Source organism: Doryrhamphus excisus, linkage group LG17 (assembly GCF_037039965.1).
Source record: "Doryrhamphus excisus strain RoL-2023G ecotype Guam linkage group LG17, RoL_Dexc_Guam_v1.1, whole genome shotgun sequence".
Classification (NCBI taxonomy): domain Eukaryota; kingdom Metazoa; phylum Chordata; class Actinopteri; order Syngnathiformes; family Syngnathidae; genus Doryrhamphus; species Doryrhamphus excisus.
Window position 1 is genome coordinate 6542470 of NC_136373.1, and position 22027 is coordinate 6564496.

General features: G+C 40.4%; 1 protein-coding gene across 2 annotated transcripts; it reads right to left on the minus strand.

Annotated features, from left to right (window-relative positions):
• Positions 1–236: 236 nt before the first annotated feature.
• arhgap4b (Rho GTPase activating protein 4b) lies at positions 237–21571 on the minus strand. Of its 2 annotated transcripts, XM_058085284.2 has the most exons (24): positions 21408–21570; positions 14990–15251; positions 11998–12169; positions 11757–11919; positions 11307–11369; positions 11029–11202; positions 10814–10942; positions 10521–10742; positions 10347–10448; positions 10064–10252; positions 9156–9240; positions 9049–9076; positions 8371–8398; positions 6737–6797; positions 5461–5538; positions 5249–5377; positions 4978–5083; positions 3373–3600; positions 2956–3011; positions 2690–2861; positions 2472–2561; positions 2229–2336; positions 811–916; positions 237–631 (listed from the first exon to the last, which is right to left on the minus strand). In XM_058085284.2, exons 2-24 carry the CDS (start codon positions 15057–15059, stop codon positions 416–418), a joined length of 2775 nt encoding a protein of 924 aa, XP_057941267.2. In that variant the 5' UTR covers positions 15060–15251; positions 21408–21570; the 3' UTR covers positions 237–415. The 2 variants fall into 2 exon arrangements, with proteins under 2 accessions (XP_057941267.2, XP_078653951.1); XM_078797825.1 differs by lacking the exon at positions 2229–2336 and having other exon boundaries at positions 21408–21571.
• Between the last annotated feature and the right edge of the window lie 456 nt (positions 21572–22027).

Genomic DNA, 22027 nt, shown 5'->3' on the forward strand with positions numbered 1-22027 from the left:
TGCAACTCTACAATAGAAGAGAGCATGTTTGGTGCAGTTTTTAGCGGAAAAAAACAGGCACAAGCCACATAGGAGCACGGCTTGCATCTTTCCCATTGAAATACAATACATAATCCACAACAATCAGGAAGTGAAAAGGATTCAGTTTAGTTCAGTTGCGAATGTGAAAATTGTAAATAGTTCATGTTGTTATATTTGTAAAATTTAAATAAAATTCAAATAAAAAAAGGTAAAAAAAAGGTAAAAACATTTATTTTCTGTATCGAAAAAGTATTGAACCGCAACACTAACACATCAAATCGAACCGTGAAATACATGTATTGTTGCATCCCTAGTAAATATATATACATTTATCCTAAAAACAAACCAAGATATTCCCAGAATGCAACAACAGCATTAAATCACCCATCCAACCTCAGTCCACCGGCCGAAAAAGGGCTCGTCCTCGGATACCGAAGCCCACTTTTTTGGCAGTAGGGGCCGCTTGAGGGAGGGGAGAGGAAGTTGAGGAAGAAGTAGAAGGAGGAAGAGAAGCAGGGGGAGCCACTGCGCCGAGGGTAGGCGCTTGCATGGGAGGCTGGCGAGACAGGAGCTCCTTGAACACCGAGTTCATCTGGCGACTGATCATGTCCTGAGCGCCAGAAAGAGACACAGGCAAATGAATATCGGGACACATATGAGGAAACATCCAGCTTCTATTGGATGAATCGTTACACCCCGAGTCATAATGCTTTGGTTGCCTCTGAAATGACAAACAATTAGTGTGCTTCTAGTGTTACTATTTACAAACGTGAGAAAAACACCTCCTACCTTGTCAACAGCACTAGTCCTATCTGGCTGAGCAAATGCAGGTCTCTCCACGGGTTTGAACCCAGCCTGTCTCACAGTGTCCAGGGTGTGTCTTCGCTCCTGAGACCTGAGAGACAAGCAAAAAAAAAAAAAAATGCTCATTGTAGAGGCGGAGGTGCAGATTGTGGTTGGACCTGGTCATGTGATTGAAGTTGTTCAGGAGGGGCATGTTCAATTATTTTAATTAAAAAAAAACAACTTTATTTACAAAGGCAAGCAATTTAAGAACAAATTCTTATTTACAAATGCAGCCTGAATAAAAAGCAAAAGCACTTTGACGGGAGAGGGGAGTGCTGAAAATAAGAACAACGTTATATAAAATTACAAATATCAATACAGTAAATATGTACAATACATACAATACAAAAGCATCAAACAACATCATTAAAGCAATGGGATATAGTGTATTATTATGATATTATTATTATATTAATATATATTATATATAATGCATATTATATATATAATTATAATAATTCATAATTTCATTCTTTAATTTCATATAAAAGTTAAAAATTGGAATTCATGTTTTTATAAGATTTTGTATACGTTGTTAAAAAGTGTACTTCCCCTTTAAGTGTGCATAGAGCAGATACAGATACTTCCTGGTTCACATTTATCACTTAAGACTTAGAAGGCATACGTTTTCTTAGCTCTTTCGTCTATTTTTAGTTATTTGAAAAATATTGTGCTAGCCAGCTATTTTGTTTGTATTCTTGGAAATAAACGTGGAGAAAATAAGAACAACGTTATATAAAATTACAAATATCAATACAGTAAATATGTACAATACATACAATACAAAGGCATCAAACAACAACATTAAAGCAATGGGACATAGTGTATTATTATTATATTAATATATATATATGAATTATATATTGGCAAAGAAGTTTAATAATTCATAATTTCATTTATAACTTCATATAATAGTTACAAATGTTTAAAGGTATTGGAATTCATGTTTTTATAAGATTTTGTATACATTGTTAAAAAGTGTACTTCCCCTTTAAGAGTGCATAGAGCAGATACAGATACTTCCTGGTTCACATTTAGCACTTGAGACATAGAAGGCATACGGTTTTCTTACCTCTTTTGTCTATTTTAGTTATTTGAAAACTATTGTGCTCGCCAGCTATTTTGTTTCTATTCTTATAAATAAACTTGTAGGTTTTTTATATTTTTTCCTTACAAACAAAACGCTCTCCTGTGTGGTTTTGTGGAACTACAGCTGAGCTACGGACACGGCCAATGGAGTTCAACTTATGGCAATAGACTGATGTATAAGCCAAAGCTAAATGCTAAATGCTCTCAAGCTAATCAAACCTCTATACTCCTGTCATGACGCCTATTGTGTGTAAGATGTGTATCAATCTTACACAGGCAGATGTCTTGTAGCCGGGGAGGTTGGCGGCTTTCGACCAGGACTCCCATCGCTGCCTCTCTGTCGCCCTGGCAACGAAGCGCCGTCGCTGTTTACTCGCATCCTGTCATAAGGCACACTAGGGAACTTTAGAACTTTTTGGACGCCTACTGTACTGGACACCTACTTGCTAAATCCATCTGGTGCTTGTTTATGTGTCGTTATCCGTGTAAGCGAGGTATAATGTATTTGCTCATACCGAACCGTGTTCTCTGTATGGGGATCCTCTACTGTTAGATTTCCGGTGCTTCCTCCTCCTCCTCCTTCGTCTCTTTTCCCTTTCTCTGGACTGAGGGAGCACAATAAAAAGGTTTATTTGAAAATTAGTGCTGTCAAGAGATTAATTAATTATTGATCTAATTAATCTATTCTTGATCACCAGGTTGCATTATGTTATTACAGTATATTATAGCTCACCCTTCCAGCACGCTGATGTACTTGTGTGGGATCAGTCCTTTGACCCCTCCAGCTTCACCCCTCCACCAATCACACGAGGCCTTGCTGTGAAGAATAAGGAGTTCTCCCTGCTTGAACGACAGCTCCGCCGGCGATCTCGCCACATAGTCGAATATTGCCACAGCTTCCCATTCTGTACACACATTCATATTCATTTGTGTGGGGAGTGATGTGAGTTTCCCCTATGTGTGTGTGTGTGTGTGTGTGTGTGTGTGTGTTCTCCTCACCATCCTCACTGGGCATGTGCTCAGGCTCTCCATCTCCTTCCTCTGTGATTGGTTCACTGCAAGGAACCAATTGTTATCAGATTTGCAAAAACAATATGATAACAATACTAGAATACTGCAGGAAAACCAAGTCACATGAATGCATCACCTAGTGACCAAAAACATGGTAGATTTTATCCTAGAGGAGACTTGGAGCAGCAAGAAAGCGAAGTTAGGACGTATAGCATTTGGGCAGTGCTTGCATGAAGTCTTGCAAGCCTCACAGAAAATACTTTGATGTGGCATCAAATTCACTTAATAAGCCAGAGGATAATCCAAAAAAAGAAGCTGCTTGACACACTTTAAATCCTCTCCAATTGGATATTAAATATCATTCACTCATGTCACACAGAAGAAGTCAGGGAAAAAAAAACTCACCAGTACTCCTGCTCAAGAGTCATGTGCTTCTCATAGATGGGACCAGGTAATTCTGATTGGCCAGGGAAGATGATGTCATGCTGCAGGATCATGGTTTTGACAAGGTCATTGACCTGTGGCTGCCTAGCGACAGCATCGTCTGAATCAAGTCCCCTCAGCAGGCTGGGTCCGAAGCAAACGGCCAGGTTGTAGGGCTGCATCATGTTCTCGTCACTGTACTGCGTCACGCTGGGGGGGGGGAACATGCAAAAATGCCATTGTAATACCATTGCGGAGGAGGGGGGAAGAGATGATAATGTCCCACATGGGTCAACATGTTCTCATGAGGAGATAGTCGAGGCGCTGAATTGACACTGTTTTTTTTTTTGTGCACAAATGGTTGCAGTGAGAAAAACATGGTCTGCAGCAGACAACTATAAATAATCTCATGAGAACTAGCTGACCAAAAACTCATTTTTTTCCCGTTTTACTGTCTTTAAATGAGAGAAAAATAACAATTTCAACCAAATTAAAAATAGCACAACATAAAGGTATAATATTGAAATAATAAAATTTCTATATTATGAAAAAAATCATATCAGAATAAATGTATACTGAGAAATTTATAATTTTACAAGAATTAAGTTTTAATCGTATAAAAATATCATCCTATTTTATAAGAATAAAAGTGTATTTGTACTAGAGAAAAATAACAATTTCAACAAAATTAATAGCATTATAGTACAAGAAAAAGATCTAATATTGAAATAATAAAATTTCGATATTATGAAAAAAATCACAATGTTACAGGAATAAAATTAGAATATTATGAGAAAAAAAACAAATAAAAGTGCAATAACAACATAATAATACTATAAATAACTTTGGAATTGTGACTATAAATTCAAAAGATCGCAATTTTATGAGAGTAAATGTATACTGAGAAATTGATAATTTTACAACAATTAAGTTTTTGTCATATTTGTCTTTAAATGTGGGAATACACATCGTATACAAATATTATCCATTTTTTTATAAAAATAAAAGTGTATTTGTACTAGAGAAAAATAATTTCAACTAAATTAAAGGCATAATAGCACAAGAAAAGGGTATAATATTGAAATAATAAAATTGATGAAAAAAATCACAATGTTACAGGAATAAAATGAGAATATTATGAGAAAAAAAACAAATAAAAGTGCAATAACACCATAATAATACTATAAATAACTTTGGAATTGTGACTATAAATTCAAAAGATCGCAATTTTATGAGAATAAATGTATACTGAGAAATTTATAATTTTACAAGAATTAAGTTTTTGTCTTTAAATGTGGGAATACACATTGTATACAAATATTATCTGATTTTTTACAAGAATAAAAGTGTATTTGTACTAGAGAAAAATAACAATTTCAACTAAATTAAAAGGCATAATAGCACAAGAAAAAGGTATAATATTGAAATAATAAAATTTCTATATTATGAAAAAAAATCACAATGTCGCAGGAATAAAATTAGAATATTTTGAGAAAAAAACCAAAAGTGCAATAACACCAGAAAAAATGCAGGCAACTATAAATAATCTCATGAGAACTAGCTGACCAGAAACACATGTCAACTCACTGATTGAGGAACGCAAACAGGTATCGCATCACAATGAGGAGAGGCCGTGGGAAGGCGGAGACAATTGCCTTAATCTGTGCAGCTTTCTCTGTAATGCTCTCGATTTCTGAATATGTGGGATTAAAAAAAATAAAAATTGAGGGAGGAAAAGGAAAGAACTAGCAACTACATGTGGAATAAGGAGGTGAAAACACATTTCAGTATGCATAAGTAGTATATAAACAACACAATGGAAGCATGTCTGGCAACAAAGAGACAAGAAGGGTCTTACGGACACACTCCAGCAGAGGCAGGTAGCTGTCATAGGGGAAAAGAGGAGGCTCAAGGCCCCTGAAGTAAAGCTTCAACACCCCAGCCACAGAGTCCAGATCACACTCGCTGTCTGACAAAGGGTCTTCTCCTATATGGGGGGGTGCAGGAAGCATATGACATAAAAACCCAATTGCTTTTTCTGTGTTTGTGTTATGTTTATGTCAGATTTACCTTGCTCAAATGCATCCTTGATCAGATTAACTTCTCTCTGTGACCCAGGAACTCGGAATATACCTTCATGGTGGAGACCTGAAACACAAAAACACTTATCGGAAGAAAGTAATGGTAATGGTTTTATTTCATTTGAACATGCATCAGATTACAATTGAATGCATCACATAATCAGTTCACAGTTCCACATGTCCAAAAGGAGTAGGAAGAAGCAAAGCTTATTAAATCCTACACCTCCGTCTGGTACTTTTACAATCAGTAACTGCTACATTTGTTCACTTCCTGCTTTCCATAATACAGTTGAAATTTTTTTTTTATAATTGACCTCGTACTGAAGTACAAGGTGATATGACCATACAATGACATAATGTCATAAATTGTTACACAATCAGTAACTGTTACATTTGTTCACTTCCTGCTTTCCTAATATAGTTTAAGTTTTTTTTTTTTGTCCCATACCAAAGTAGGAGGTGATATGACCATCCAATGCCATAATGGGTACCATAGTAAGTGTCAATATAGTGATATATATAGCACATCATGACTGGTTCAAGACTCTTCATCCTTGTATTTAGCAAACATCAACTGCTTGTATTGTTTCTTGAATTGGCTCATCGTTGTGCATTGTTTGACTTCCTTACTCAATCCATTCCATAGTTTGATTCCACATACTGAAATGCTATGGCTTTTTAACGTAGTCCTAGCATATAAGTGTTTCAAATGTAGTTCTTCCCTGAGATCATATTTCTCCTCTCTTGTAGAGAAGTATTGGATGACATTTTTATGTAATTGGTTATTTTTAGCCTTATGTATTATTTTAGCTGTTTGAAGATGATCTATGTCAGCAAGTTTAAGTATTTGTGATTTTAGAAATAAGGAGTTAGTATGTTCTCTGTAGGCGGCATTATGAATTATCCTTACTGACCTTTTTTGCAGTACATTTAGCGAGTGAAGATTGCTTTTATAGTTATTAGCCCATATTTCCACACAATAAGTAAGATATGGTAGAACCAGAGAGCAATAAAGAGTGTGGAGTGATTTTGCTTTGTTCAATACTGAAATATTTCTGGCCACCTTATGTTGTATAAAGTACATTTTTATAGTGAAATATATGACGTCTCCCTGTTTTAGTCTCGTAGGGACCACATTGCACTGAAAGAGAACAGAAGGGTTCCATCTTTGTCATCCAACTTAAGGGCCACACAGCAATGTCTGACATCACGACAGAAGCTATCCCAGCATGGTTTATGGCTAATGTCATGAAAAATGGTCTCACCGTGAAGGTTTATAAAGCGGATGCAGCTCTCAACCACCACAGGGATCTGCTGGCCGGAGCTCTGGTTGAGAGAAAAGAGAATTTTCGAGTCAGAAGATGTGAAGAATGAAATCTACAGTATCACTGCAGCCGTGGTAGAAAACAAAATGTGCAAATAAGGTGCAACATGAAGAGAGGAATGAGGAATAAGAAAAATGTGAAGGTTGAAATCCTGCTGGGAGTCCGTAATTAAATCAGGACAGGTTTTTTTTTATTGTTCATAAATGTTTCATTGATTTTCAAAAATGTTCCAACTTATGAATGCACAAATAGTAAACTGGAACTTTAACGGACACATTTTCTAATAGGGGTGTTTATTTATTCAACTGCAGAGAGCACCAGACATGTTCTGGGGCGAAGATTTAATTGCATGTAATACATATTTATAATAATATTAGATGAGTAAGTAAATAAACAATGTCACCTTGTAAGAAAAACTACATTAATAAAGTGTTTTCAAGTGCAGCATCCTTCTACCGATATATTCACTATCTCTCCTCTGGGCATGCCTGAACCATCTCAGTCTGGCCTCTGCGACTTCATCTCCTAGACCTCTAACATGTAATGTCCTTCTGATGTACTCATTCCTGATCCTATCCATCCTGGTCACTCCCAAAGAGAACCTCAGCTACTGGTGAGGAACATTCATTCATTCATTCATTTTCTACCGCTTATCCTCACAAGGGTCACGGAGGGTGTTGGAGCCTATCCCAGCTGTCTTCAGGTGAGAGGCCGGGTACAGCCAATCACAGGGCACATATAGACAAACAACCATTCACACTCACATTCATACCTATGGACAATTTGGAGTCGCCAATTAACCTAGCATGTTTTTGGAATGTGGGAGGAAACGGGAGTACCTGGAGAAAAACCACGTATGTACGAGGAGTACATGCAAACTGATCCTATCCATCCTGGTCACTCCCAGTGAGAACATCAGCTACTGGTGAGGAACATTCATTCATTCATTTTCTACCGCTTATCCTCACAAGGGTCACGGAGGGTGTTGGAGCCTATCCCAGCTGTCTTCGGGCGAGAGGCGGGGTACACCCTGGACTGGTGGCCAGCCAATCACAGGGCACATATAGACAAACAACCATTCACACTCACATTCATACCTATGGACAATTTGGAGTCGCCAATTAACCTAGCATGTTTTTGGAATGTGTGAGGAAACCGGAGTACCTGGAGAAAACCCACGCATACACGGGTAGAACATGCAAACTGATCCTATCCATCCTGGTCACTCCCAGTGAGAAACATCAGCATTCTCATCTCTGCTAACACCAGTTCTGCTACCTATCTTTTCCTCAGTGGTACTTTGGTCTCTAGACCACAGTTGTGTATACTTTTACTTTAATTTTAGCTGAAACTCTTAATAATATTTATAACATACTTAATAATACATTAATAAAATATCATAGTTATAAAATATTTGTTTCAAATATAATATGTATTGAAATGAATACAATAAATAATAATGCAGTGACCAGGGCGAGATTCCTTGCTTTTAACATAAAATTCCCGTTAAATCTGATAGAGGTCATGACCTCATTTGTCCTGAATGGTCGCCCCTCTAGATAAGAGTTTGGTACCTGTGTGCGAGACATTCTTCTTCTTCTTCTACAGCAAAGCACAGCAGAAAGAGAAACAGCAGAGGTAAGAAAAAGGACTAAAGATTTAAAAGCAGTGGTGCAAGTGCACATAAGCACACACACACACACACACAAAAGCGAAAAGAGTCGCCAGAGAGAGGAGGCAACGGAGACACAAGCACATTTTAATCCCTTTTTAGAAGAGGGAAACGAATAAAAGAGGGGAAATGGATTGAAAGGACCATAAATAAGACATAAGCGTGACAATACCTGCAGAGTCAGGGGCAGTGTGTGCAGGTCTGCAGCAAACAAAAACAATCCATTTGTGCATTTGTGTTACCTGCATGTAGGACAGTATATCTGTGGTGAAGAGTGTGTGGCAAAATTGGGAAACAGGTCTGGACTTCCGTATGCGTGCCGAGTGAGCATAGTGAATTCTGGGAAGTACATAATGAAGTGTAACATTGGCATTTTTGTTTGTGGGTATTAACACAGACTGTAATGATGCGTGCTAATTGCAGCTATTAGTCACACTCCACTGCAGCAGTCCCCATTGAAAAAAAAACCAAAACGGTTTGTTATGTAATGGAATATGGCTCAAAATGGCCTCAGTGCTCTCCTCCCTCCATGCCTCTTTCAGTCACACTTTTACTTTTCCCAATGAAGATGCTTTTTTACCTGGAGGGGTCTGTGTTGACTGCCTCCGCTGGAGAAAAGAAACATAAAAAAAATGATTTTCACAGCTTTAAAGTGTGGTCAGGCTTTGTGCTGTGGTGTAAAATTACCTTTCTGTATGGCATCATGGAGTAGATCATGTTTGGCTTGAAGTTTGGAAGTCAGAGAGCTACTGGTGAGGAACTCCTTTACTTTCTAAAGCAAAAAAAAAAAAACACTTGCATGTAAGACATATTTATAATAATATTAGATAAGTAAATAAACAAACTACATTAATAAAGTGTTTTCAAGTGCAGCATCCTTCTACCAATATGTTCACTATCTCTCCTCTGGATGTGTCCCAACCATCTCAGTCTGGCCTCTCCAAGGCTTCTAACATGTAATGTCCCTCTGATGTACTCGTTCCTGATCCTATCCATCCTGGTCACTCCCAATGAGAATATTCATTCATTTTCTACCGCTTATCCTCACGAGGGTCGCGGAGGGTGCTGGAGCCTATCCCAGCAGTCTTCGAACGAGAGGCGGGGTACAGCCAATCACAGGGCACATATAGACAAACAACCATTCACACTCACATTCATACCTATGGACAATTTGGAGTCGTCAATTAACCTAGCATGTTTTTGGGAATGTGGGAGCAAACCGGAGTACCCGGAGAAACTCCACGAATGCACGGGGAGAACATGCAAACTCCACACAGAGATGACCGAGGGTGGAATTGAACTCGGGTCTCCTAGCTGTGAGGCCTGTGCCCTAACCACTCGTCCAAAAATTAGGTTTGAGATGCCACAAAATAGGTGGCAATGCCTTACAACAAAACATCAAATGAATAATAATACAACTAAAGTAAACTAAAGTAAACTGCACTAAAGTAAACTGCACTAAACTGCACTAAACTGCACTAAACTAAACTAAACTAATGATTTGGAGTACATGAGAAATTGGAACGAAAAATTTAATTCCCTTTTACCATATGGTCATTTCTTTTACAGAATACTTACTGTATGTATTTACTCACTGTAAAATAGTATGTCTCAGTCTCTTGCTGATTGGCTCGACGCTTGGCAAGGGCAAGTTTTGGGGCTGTGGCGCCTCCTCCAGGGGGCTCGTGCGATAGGCTGCTGGGTACGTCAGGTGAGGGGTTGCAGTCGCTGTCACACATACAGTCCAGTAGGGCGGTCAGTGTCGCTTTGAGTGTTTTACTGACCTGCAATATGCATAACATAAGGTTGGATAGATTGTTGTTGTTGGGTCAGCAGGATATGGATGGATGAATTATAGATTAGCGAAGGTCATCTCACCTCCTCTGCTTCCAATGTGACAGCAGCTAGTCGAGACTGAAGCTGCTGAAATCTGGTCTCCAGTTCATACCTCACCTGGCTCTCCGCACTCACCTCGCACACCTTAATTAACACAGTCAAACATGACACGCCAATCAAATGTAATGGTATGTTGTTTCCATAGAGACTTGCTACCTGGTCGCCCTCATGAGGGTGGTAGTTGAACCTAAAGGGGAGACAGAAGGCAGAGTCGTGCTGCTGAAGCAGCGCATCTCTGTCTCCGCCCTGGTCCAGTGACGTCACGGCAGACTCCAGCTGTTTAAGCCCCGCCTCTTCAGTCTTCTGGATGCGCCACCTGCTGGCCAGGTAGCACTTCATCACTCTCTCCACAGACGGATGGAAACCCAGGTCGCAGCACTGGGCAGAGGAACACAGAAAGCATGAATGACATCGATGTGATGAATGATAGTGGAATGGTTCTTTCTTACGTCAATGAGAGTGCTGACATCTTGCAGGTAGTACTTGTTCATCGCTGCATTGGCTGCGGCAAGATTGAGCAGGTAGTCATTTCGGGCCTTGGTGCACTTTAGCTGGGTCTCCTGCACTCTGCCATGTCTCTGCACACACGTGCAAAGAAAATATTATTAAATATTATTCAGTGAAGGGAAAACATGACATACAATGACAATAAATACAAACTCACCTTTTCCATCAATCTCTCCATCTTCTTGACAGAGCTCCGCCTCTGTCCTCCTGATTGGCCGAGACCGAGCTCAGCAGACTTGCCGGTGTGTCTCTCCTCTAAACGCTCAGCCTCCTTCAGTTTGCCCTCGGCTATCAGGCAATCGGTGTGGTACTGGTTGTACGTTTTCAGAGCCTTCATCACAATGTAACACATGTGCATGTCATCATCCTTGTTGATCGTCATGGTTACATTATTTGCGTTGTTAATCATTGATGACAAAAATGAGAAATGCTCACGGTTTGCAGCTCAGTGGTGACCTTAAGTAGCTCATCCTGCATTTGGATTCCAACCTCTTTGCTCTAGTAGTAGTACAAAAAAAACATATAGTGGATAACTGCACATTCACACCTGCAAATTCATTAATTTAAAGAGGATCTATTATGTTTGTAATGAGCCTTGAAAGAAGTTTAGGATGGCTCAAAATACTCTGTTTCAAAAGGCGTGGTCTAACTGCCCCTTTGTGATGTCACAGATGGACAGACTTCCTTATATATAAACTCTCTACCCTCCGCTAAGCGCTGCTCTGCTGTTTACTTGCTAGCAATACCTCTGGAACCTTTGAACCGATTATGGACAAGTGATGGCATTTCATATCCAAAAGGTCATAGGTCATCTTTGACATGACATCACCTGCAGCCTTTACTTGTGGAGAGGCGCAAAGTAAATGAAATAAAAGTCTCACTCACCCGTTTGTGTAGTCGATGCGAGTCCTCTGTACTGTGCGCTAAATGCTGTGTTAGCATATTACAGCAGGTGTCGCCCAACGCCGAATGCTCGCGACTCTCCAAACGCGTCTGAGTGAGCAAAACGGACCAGACTTGACATACCGACTGGCCCCACTGCTCCTTCCTGGAGAACGGAGGGGGTCATCTTCACGACAACTCCTTATGACCGAGAACGCATTTATACCGTATATTGCATACTCACTTCTTAGTCTTGTGCGTGAACCTTTCGGTGAGTTTATCCAGAGCACGTGCGTATTCTGCTTCGATATCACCCCGTCGACGGAGGAATTCTGACAGGTCTGAGAGCTGCTGCTGTTTCACTTCCACCTGGGAGTCCAAAATCTTGATCTGGTCAGTCAGCTGGGCCCGCAGGTCTGAGACACAACACCATAAAATTGTTAAACCACTGACACCATAAATGAAACCTGAACGGAACTGTGATGATAACCATAGACCCACATATTGAACTAACTGAGCTCAATTTAGATCCCGATACCAATATCGCCCATTTTTATGCTGATATTGGGCCGATAATTATCAGTGACCCATATTATCAGACAACCGTACAAAATATTATGTGTTTAACGTTTATGTGTTTTGACAATATTATTGTCAACAAATTTGGAGACCAAATAAACCACTAATGTTATAAGAATATATAATAATGATAATAATGAGGAATGTTCCAATTAGGATTTTGCTCTGCCAGGGACAAGTGTAAGCTACACCTTCACTGTTATATGGATTATTATTATTATTATTATTGTTATTATTATTCATTTGATGTTCTGTTGTAAGGCATTGCCACCTACTTCGTGGCATCTTTAACCAAATTTTTGGACAAATGGTTAGCGCGCAGGCCACACAGCTAGGAGACCCGAGTTCGATTCCACCATCAGCCATCTCTATGTGGAGTTTGCATGTTCTCCCCGTGCATGCGTGGGTTTTCTCCGGGTACTCCGGTTTCCTCCCACATTCCAGAAACATGCTAGGTTAATTAGCGACTCCAAATTGTCCATAGGTATGAATGTGAGTGTGAATGGTTGTTTGTCTATATGTGACCTGTGATTGGCTGGCCACCAGTCCATGGTGTACCCCACCTCTCGTCTGAAGACAGCTGGGATAGGCTCCAGCACCCCCGCGACCCTCGTGAGGATAAGCGATAGAAAATAAATGAATGAATGAATTATGTTTTGTTGCAAATTTGGAGCGGCCAAACAGGAGCAGGAGGGGATAGAAATGGAAAAAAGAAAACAAAGGCAGGAGTGCGCAGAAAAGAGGGGGACCATATATGTAGACAATTTAGGTCAACTACAGTACTTTTAGCTAATATTTTTTTTAGCTAATAACTTTAGCTAATATTAGCTATTGCTATTATTGGCTCCATTAATGACTCTAAATTTGCATGGCAATGAAAAGTAAATAATCAAACAGTTGTTTAGTCATATGCTATTTCTTCATAGAATCAGGGGAATAAACAAATAAAAGTCATTTGTGTCTGACTGTGTTCCATGGAGCAATTACTTCCACTCTGCTAACTCATACTAACCCAAAATAACCTCATATTCGACTCAAGTGAGCAAACTCAGCATGGCCTGGTGCTGCACATGAGATTTGAAAAGGCCAATAAAGTCATCATTGTCTCCGATCAAAACTGTCTATGCTTCAGTTTTCATAGCCAGCTTTCACATCCTCCCTACCCCATCTCTCCTTTTCCTTCTTCCTTTCATTTTGGGGCATACACAGCCCCGAGCTGACTGGATGAGAGCAGACAGCATTGCTAATACTGACTATAAATACATCCTTGTAGTACAGTACACAGCCAGTGAGCCATGGAATGCTCCCTCCGAAACCCAGCATATAAAACACACACACATAAAGTACACACTGCGTGTGTGTGATGTCAATATTGATTCATGTGTTGGCTTCTATTAAATAATGTCTTACAAGGGTTATTGACATGGAACGTTTTACACGGCTCATCAGGAAGCTCCAAATCATGTTACACGCACAAGGACAGCCACACGCATGTTGTCAAAATAGTCACTAATTTTCTACCGCGGGGGGTGCTGGAGGCTATCCGAGCTCCCAGCTGTTTTCAGGCGAGAGGCGGGGTACACCCTGGATTGGTTGCCAGCCAATCACAGGGCACATACTATAGACAAACAACCATTCACACTCACATTCATACCTATGAACAATTTGGAGTCGCCAATTAACCTAGCATGTTTTTGGAATGTGGGAGGAAACCGGAGTACCTGGAGAAAACCCACGCATGCACGGGGAGAACATGCAAACTGATCCTATCCATCCTGGTCACTCCCAATGAGAACATCAGCATCATCATATCTGCTACCTCCAGTTCTGCTACCTGTCTTTTCCTCATTGGCACTGTCTCTAGACCAAACAACGGGGAGAACATGTAAACTCCGCCAAGGGTGGAATTGAACTCGGGTCTCCTAGCTGTGAGACCTCCATGCTAACCACTCAATCACCGTGCAACCATGAGTAATACAATCGGCCTTCATATATCGCGGTTAATTGGTTCCAGATGCGACCGTGGTATGTGAATATTAATAAAATATTGCACTATGAATAAACAAAAAATTACTGAAAAGTAATTTGCATATTCAAAACCCATTTAATGATCATTCATTCATTCATTCATTTTTCCTCACGAGGGTCGCGGGGGTGCTGGAGCCTATCCCAGCTGTCTTCGGGCGAGAGGCGGGGTACACCCTGGACTGGTCGCCAGCCAATCACAGGGCACATATAGACAAACAACCATTCACACTCACATTCATACCTATGGACAATTTGGAGTCGCCATTTAACCTAGCATGTTTTTGGAATGTGGGAGGAAACCGACGCATGCTCAGGGAAAACATGCAAACTCCGCCAAGGGTGGAATTGAACTCCGGTCTCCTAGCTGTGATGCCTGCGTGCTAACCACTCAAGCACCGTGCATCCATGAGTAATACAATCACATTTATCGCAGTTAATTGGTTCCAGATACGACCGTGGTATGTGAATATTAATAAAATATTGCACTATGAATAAACAAAAAATGACTGAAAATTAATTTGCCTATTCAAAACCCATTTAATGATCATTCCGCTTGTTATTGCCGATGTTGTACAACACAAAGACAGTGTTTTTGTGTGTCCGTGACAAAAGCATGCACTGTCACTCACCTTTCATCTGGGATTCATACTCGGCCAGACTGCCCTTCTCCCTCCTCAGTTTTCCATGTGCTGTCATCATCTTTGCTCGTCTCTTCCCAACGACCTCTTCTTCTTTAACCTTCCAACCACAGGCCCCGCACGGTCTCTACGGTCTGTGACCTTTCCCCCTATGGCCGTTTGATTGACCTACAGCTGCACACAACGCAGCGGCATCATCAGTGTAGATCGGCCGGATGTGTCCATGGGTTGTCGATCAATAGGCTGGATTGGCCTGGGATAGAAAGAAGAGGGGATCATGTCGAGAGGAAGGGGACAGCTGGGTGCAAGAGAGGGAGATTTATGGTGAGCCCGATGAGGAAATGAGAGAGCGAGGAAGCAATTGAGGCCAGGGCAACAAGAGCGAAAGGGACAGTGACATGGAAGAAGTGATATTTAGTAGGAGGGGACAGTCTGATGGGGGGGCCAAGCCACTGAATGGACAGTGGCAGGACACTGTGATGAAGAGGGTGATGACGGAGGAGGAACGGAGGGGGGTGGGGGATGGGATGATGAGAGGTGATGAGTAACAACAGTAATGAAAGACATTCGGTGCCGCAAGGTTGGGGATGTCCATGGAGAAGAAAACGAGCAAATTCAATATGGTATTAGTCACAATATGCTCTTAGTCACATGGTATGATGTTCTTTTTGGGCAGGTTTAGTAGTATAGTCCAAATTCCACAGACTCTATTTGTATTAATTTGTAATTAAGTCAACAGCCGTTTTTCACATCCTGCAAAATTGAGGTATGAAAGCATAAAGACAGGCTAAAAATATGTAATCTTACACTGTAAAGTACTTTTTTTTCATAGAGAAGTAGGCACAGACAACCTCACACTGTAAAAAAAAATATATATATATATATTTACACTTGCCACATCCTGTGTCTCAACAGGTTTCCGCTACTCTGCAATGAGCGTTTAAGTGTGCCAGCGTGACAGGAAGCGTCACACTATATCAATGAGTGGAACATGAAACTCGCAGCAAAGTATTTTTACTATTCTGATTAAAAAGCTTCAATTTCATCCCCCCTTATCCCCCCCCCCCCGCGGTTCAAAGCTCACAGCTACAGAAAGCAATTGAAAAGTTAATGGAGAATTACAGTGAATAAATGAGGGAATGATTTCCCTCTCTGCGGAGGACACCAAGACCTTGGAGGAGCCTCGGAGGCCTTCATGAGCGCATGTCCTTAATCGGCACAGAACCGAGTAAAAGATCTGTCTGGGAGAGGAGAGAAAGTGTGAGGGACTTAATAATTCTGGGGAGAAATAAAAAAAAAATAAAAAAAAAAAGGACATTGTCGGTGGAGAATTTATAGTCGGTTTAGGAAAGTATCCTATGGTCTTCTTCTGGTGAATAGAAAGCGGAAAAAGTGATGTCAGATGTAACACAGGATATGTTGTAAGATGGAAAGAGCATGTTTTTGGTTGATAGTATCTCCTGACAAGGAACTATACCAAACTTGTACTTGTGTTGTAAGCAGAGGTGCCACTAGGTTCTGAGGACAGGATGCACAGGATATGAATGAATGTAATAGACATTCAAAAAAAAATCCAAAAAACAAATAATAAACAAGAACCGGGATATAACTTTCCCACTTTTGGACAGATTTAGTAGAGATACTCAATTGTTTTAGGCCACCATTAAATGTACACAAGTACACACAATCTACACTGCAAAACCGCTGTTCAAGCTCTGCAACCATTCTGTCCAGTGGACAGTCATCAATTATATAATAATCATTATTATATTATTAATTAGCCTATTATTATTACTATCATCATTATTCTTCTTCTGATTATTACTACTACTACTAGTAGTAGTAGTAGGCTGGTATTAGCCTGCTTTTGCCCTATTATATAAAATTTGTCAGAGATTTCTTTTGTAAAAAAAATCAATAAAATAATAAATACATTTTAAAAATCAATAAAAAATATAAAATTATTTAGCGGGGCTTAAGAACCATTAAATTGACACAAGTACGCACAATCTGCACTGCAAAACCGCTGCTCAAGCTCTGCAACCATTCTGTCCAGTGGGCAGTGATCAATTATATAATAATCATTATTATTTTATTAATTAGCCTATTATTATTACTATCATCATTATTCTTCTTCTGATTATTACTACAATTACTAGTAGTAGTAGTAGTAGGCTAGTATTAGCCTGCTTATTATCCTGCTTTTTCCCTATTATATGAAATTTGTAAGATATTTTTTTTGTAAAAAAAAAAAAAAAAAAAACTAGAAAAAAATATAAAAAAAATAAGAAAAATCTAGAAAAATTATCAAATTATTTAGAGTGGCTTAAGAACATTTTCTGGGGCCTGAAGCTCCCCTAAAATAGACCTAATGATGCCACTGGTTGTAAGACATGAATATACGTAAAACCTAATTTAGTTGGATTTTGGGCACAATGAGGGTTAGCTTTTTATAAACCATTTAATTGGGTACACGTTTTGTAGAAAATTATATCATTATTATGTCATTATAATAAAATTATGTCATTTAATTATTGATACAGTTATGCACTCCCTGACATTGTATGGAGTGCATACGGGCACAAGTTCACATTTTTACCCTTTGGAAAATATTTTCCCCCAATATTTTGCCACTTTTCAACGCAGCGTATCGGAGAAGAGCAGGTGTTTGCACAAGGCTAGCCATTCAGTGTGTCATAACACTGAATACACATGAGAACATGTTGAAATGTGCTTCCCTGCAGCTGCATTGCCTCAAACAGCTGCCTGCTCCCACCAAATGACAATAAAGTTCTGATGCTTGCAGGATAAATGATCTCACTTCCTAATCATTTCTGAAAAAAATAACCGGATGCATGTCGGTTTGCTTTATTTGATTAGAAAAGCACTGAAATGTGTGATCAGATGCCTCTTTGTACGGTTAGGTCACTGAGGTGTCACCCACATCTCTTACCAATGAGATGTTCTTAAAAGGCATGGCATGGAGTGGATGTGTAGGGGGTGGGAAATGTTTACAGCAATAAACTTCCATCTCCTGTCTGCTAGGAAGCCTTTAAGGGTCCCCAAGGGAGCATGCTCTAAAGGCAGTGTGCTTTCCTTGATGTTGCCTTTTACCCATACATCTCTGCAACAGCTCACTGAGCATATCACCATGATACAGATATAATAAGGCTGGCCTCACTCTTGACCATGTATAATCTCTTTTTAAGAACATATTTATTTCTTTTTTCTTTTTTTTTTATTATTATCATTTTAAGTTTTGCTATCCTATAAAACATATCAAAGTTGAATGCCTGATGTCATTCTCTTGTGCTTACTGGACTGGTGGCCAGCCAATCACAGGGCACATATAGACAAACAACCATTCACACTCACATTCATACCTATGGACAATTTGGAGTCGCCAATTAACCTAGCATGTTTTTGGAATGTGTGAGGAAACCCGAGTACCCGGAAAAAAACCCACGCATGCACGGGGAGAACATGCAAACTCCACACAGATACGGTCGATGGTGGAATTGAATTCGGGTCTACTAGCTGTGAGGCCTGCGCGCTAACCACTCGTCATTACTGGCCTTAGTCTGTGCACTGTTTTTACAGCACTTTGGGCAGTTAACTGTTGCAAATGTGCTATATAAATACATTCGACCTTGACCTTGACCTAATAATCGTTCACTATCACAGGCTGAACACACACCACAGGGATGACAGCGAACATTTGTAATAAAATTTATGAAAATAAAAGCAAAGAGCTTCGTATTTGGCAGGGATATTTTTTTTTCTTACATCTTACCAGATGCCTGTCAGTACTTTGGCACAGCAGCAGAATGCTACTGAAGGCAGCCCAAAAAAGGAGGATCATTTACAGTGTTTATGTTTGTGGAAGGCATAGCTGAAGGTGATGTTTAAAAAAATGTCCGCAAATGTCCGTTTAAAAAAATGTGCAGTAGTTTGAGACTCACTGTGAGTGAGAAATGCCAATGTACCACTGAGCAAGGCATTAAATACCCAATGTTCATGCAATTTGTTCAGTACTTAACCTCACAACACTGTGGGATGGCAGTTGTTCAGTTTGTACTAAGGACAAGGTTGATGGTTTGCGACTCACTGTGAGTGAGAAATATAGAAATTCCACACAAGAAATGCCAATGTACCAGTGAGCAAGGCATTAAATACCCAATGTCCATGCAATTAGTTCACTACTTAACCTCACAACACTGTGGGATGGCAGTTGTTGAGTTTCTACTAAGGACAAGGTTGAAGGTTTGCGACTCACTGCAAGTCAGAAATATGGAAATTACCCACAAGAAATGCCAATGTACCAGTGAGCAAGGCATTAAATACCCAATGTTCCTGCAATTTGTTCATAACTTAACCTCACAACACTGTGGGATGGCAGTTGATTAGTTTGTAAGGACAAGATCGAAGGTTTGAGACTCACTGTGAGTGAGAAATATAGAAATTACCCACAAGAAAGGCCAATGTACCACTGAGCAAGGCATTAAATACCCAATGTTCATGCAATTTGTTCAGTACTTAACCTCACAACACTATGGGATGGCAGTTGTTAGTTTGTACTAAGGACAGGGTTGAAGGTTTGAGACTCACTGTGAGTGAGAAACATAGAAATTACCCACAAGAAATGCCAATGTACCAGTGAGCAAGGCATTAAATAGCCAATGTTCCTGCAATTAGTTCACTACTTAACATCACAACACTGTGGGATGGCAGTTGTTCAGTTTCTACTAAGGACAAGGTTGATGGTTTGCAACTCACTGTGAGTGAGAAATATAGAAATTACCCACAAGAAATGCCAATGTACCAGTGAGCAAGGCATTAAATACCCAATGTTCCTGCAATTTGTTCACTACTTTACCTCACAACACTGTGGGATGGCAGTTGTTTAGTTTGTAAAGACAAGGTTGAAGGTTTGAGACTCACTGTGAGTGAGAAATATACAAATTACCCACAAGAAAGGCCAATGTACCATTGAGCAAGGCATTAAATACCCAATGTTTCTGCAATTAGTTCAGTACTTAACCCCACAACACTATGGGATGGCAGTTCAGTTTGTACAAAGGACAAGGTTGAAGGTTTGAGACTTACTGTGAGTGAGAAATATAGATATTACCCACAAGAAAGGCCAATGTACCACTGAGCAAGGCATTAAATACCCAATGTTCCCGCAATTTGTTCACTACTTAACGTCACAACACTGTGGGATGGCAGTTGTTTAGTTTGTAAGGACAAGATTGAAGGTTTGAGACGCACTGCAAGTCAGAAATATGGAATTTACACACAAGAAAGGCCAATGTACCACTGAGCAAGGCATTAAATCGTTCCTGTAATTTGTTCGCTACTTAACCTCACAACACTATGGGGTGACGCATGTTCATTCCAAAAGACAGGGTTTGTGGTTCAAAACTGTTATGAAAATATTGAAAATTAGGATCCCCCCCCCCCCCCCCCACTGTGTGGTAGTAGTTGTTCTGTCCCTAAAGACAGGTTAGAGACATGCTAGTTCACTTCCCAAACACTGTCTAGGTGCCCTCTACTAAACTGCTCTGGGTCAGGCCACAGTTGCAGAATTGCCCTAACACTGTGGGGTGGCAGATGTCAGAGAAAGATGCTAGTTCATTTCCTGAACACTGGTTTGAGGCCGCAGTGTTGCAGGATCAAACCCCTTTTGGGTGCTACACAGTTGTACACGGTTCCACGAGCCACTCCAATCTACATTATAAGGACTTGGCTTTGTCAATGTGACATATGTAAACTGGAACCAGTTGCTGGATAGAGACCAGGTCACTTCTTGTCCTTGAGCAAGGCACTGAACAGCCAACTGGCTTGGGGCACCGCATTGTTGTGCAGCCCTAAATCTCGACTTGTGAGTGTAAATTGCAACAAGGGAATCTATTTATGTCTTCGTTCTTTTCTCTATTTTGGGTTGGAAAGAAAATATATTTAATTTTTACGACCCATAACAGTGTTTTTTATTGCACTGCAACGCAGAAACAGACAATGAATCCCAGTCGTCTATGTTGTCGATGCTTACTTTGTGTCGTCAACAGCTAAAATTCTAGACGGGGACGATGCCGTTGAAGGATGATGCGGTGTGTTGGCTTCTATTTACACTTGCCATAAATCACCTCCTGTGACCAATGAGAGACCGTGGCACTGCTCCACACAATGGCCACAAAAACACCACCAAAGCCTATCCACACACAGTGAAGATCATGCACACATATTACATAATGGGCACCCTTAAGAGTCAGCACGTGTCAGCTACAAACCACTGAAGTATAGAAATAAATATAAAGTCATTCACTTTGCAGGTACACAATGTAAATAAAGACAGAAACACACACACAGACACACACACAAACACACAGAGGATGTCAGCGTTGCCTACCTCACTTTGTGCTGGCTCTTTCTATCTTTTCCTCAGATCTCTCCTCCCATCCCTCGTTCTCTTCATGGCACAGACAGCAACAGAGAGAGACGTGTGTTTGAATCTGACAGATTTCTCTCAGTACTCTCACTCTCCATCCCTCCCCCCTTTTCCTCCCCCCTCCTCTCTCTCTCTCACACACACATCTCAGACTCAAAAACAGCCCTCCCTCATTTTTTTTTCTTCTTTTCTTCCTTCTCCTATCAAATACGCTAAATAGCCTCCCTGCTCGCACCAGAGATGCTCGGCTCCTCCCGTTTCCCTGCCTCTCCGCCTCATGAAGCCACACAAGGCCACGCCTACCGCGCGTTTCTCTCCTCCGGGCGGCTATAAATACGGCTGCTGCTATGAATATACCATCGGTTCTCCCTCAGCATCCCTTGCTCTGGATACCACCCTCCCTGCATCCAAGCTTTCATCCCCCCCTTTTATTTTTTTCCTCTCACACACACCCACACAAATGTTATTGTGATGACCTTGTATTATTTACCCCCACCATCACCTGACTGCATCCTTTACACACACACACAGTGATGGATGCAATAAGCCGCAAACACACACACACACATATATAAACAAAC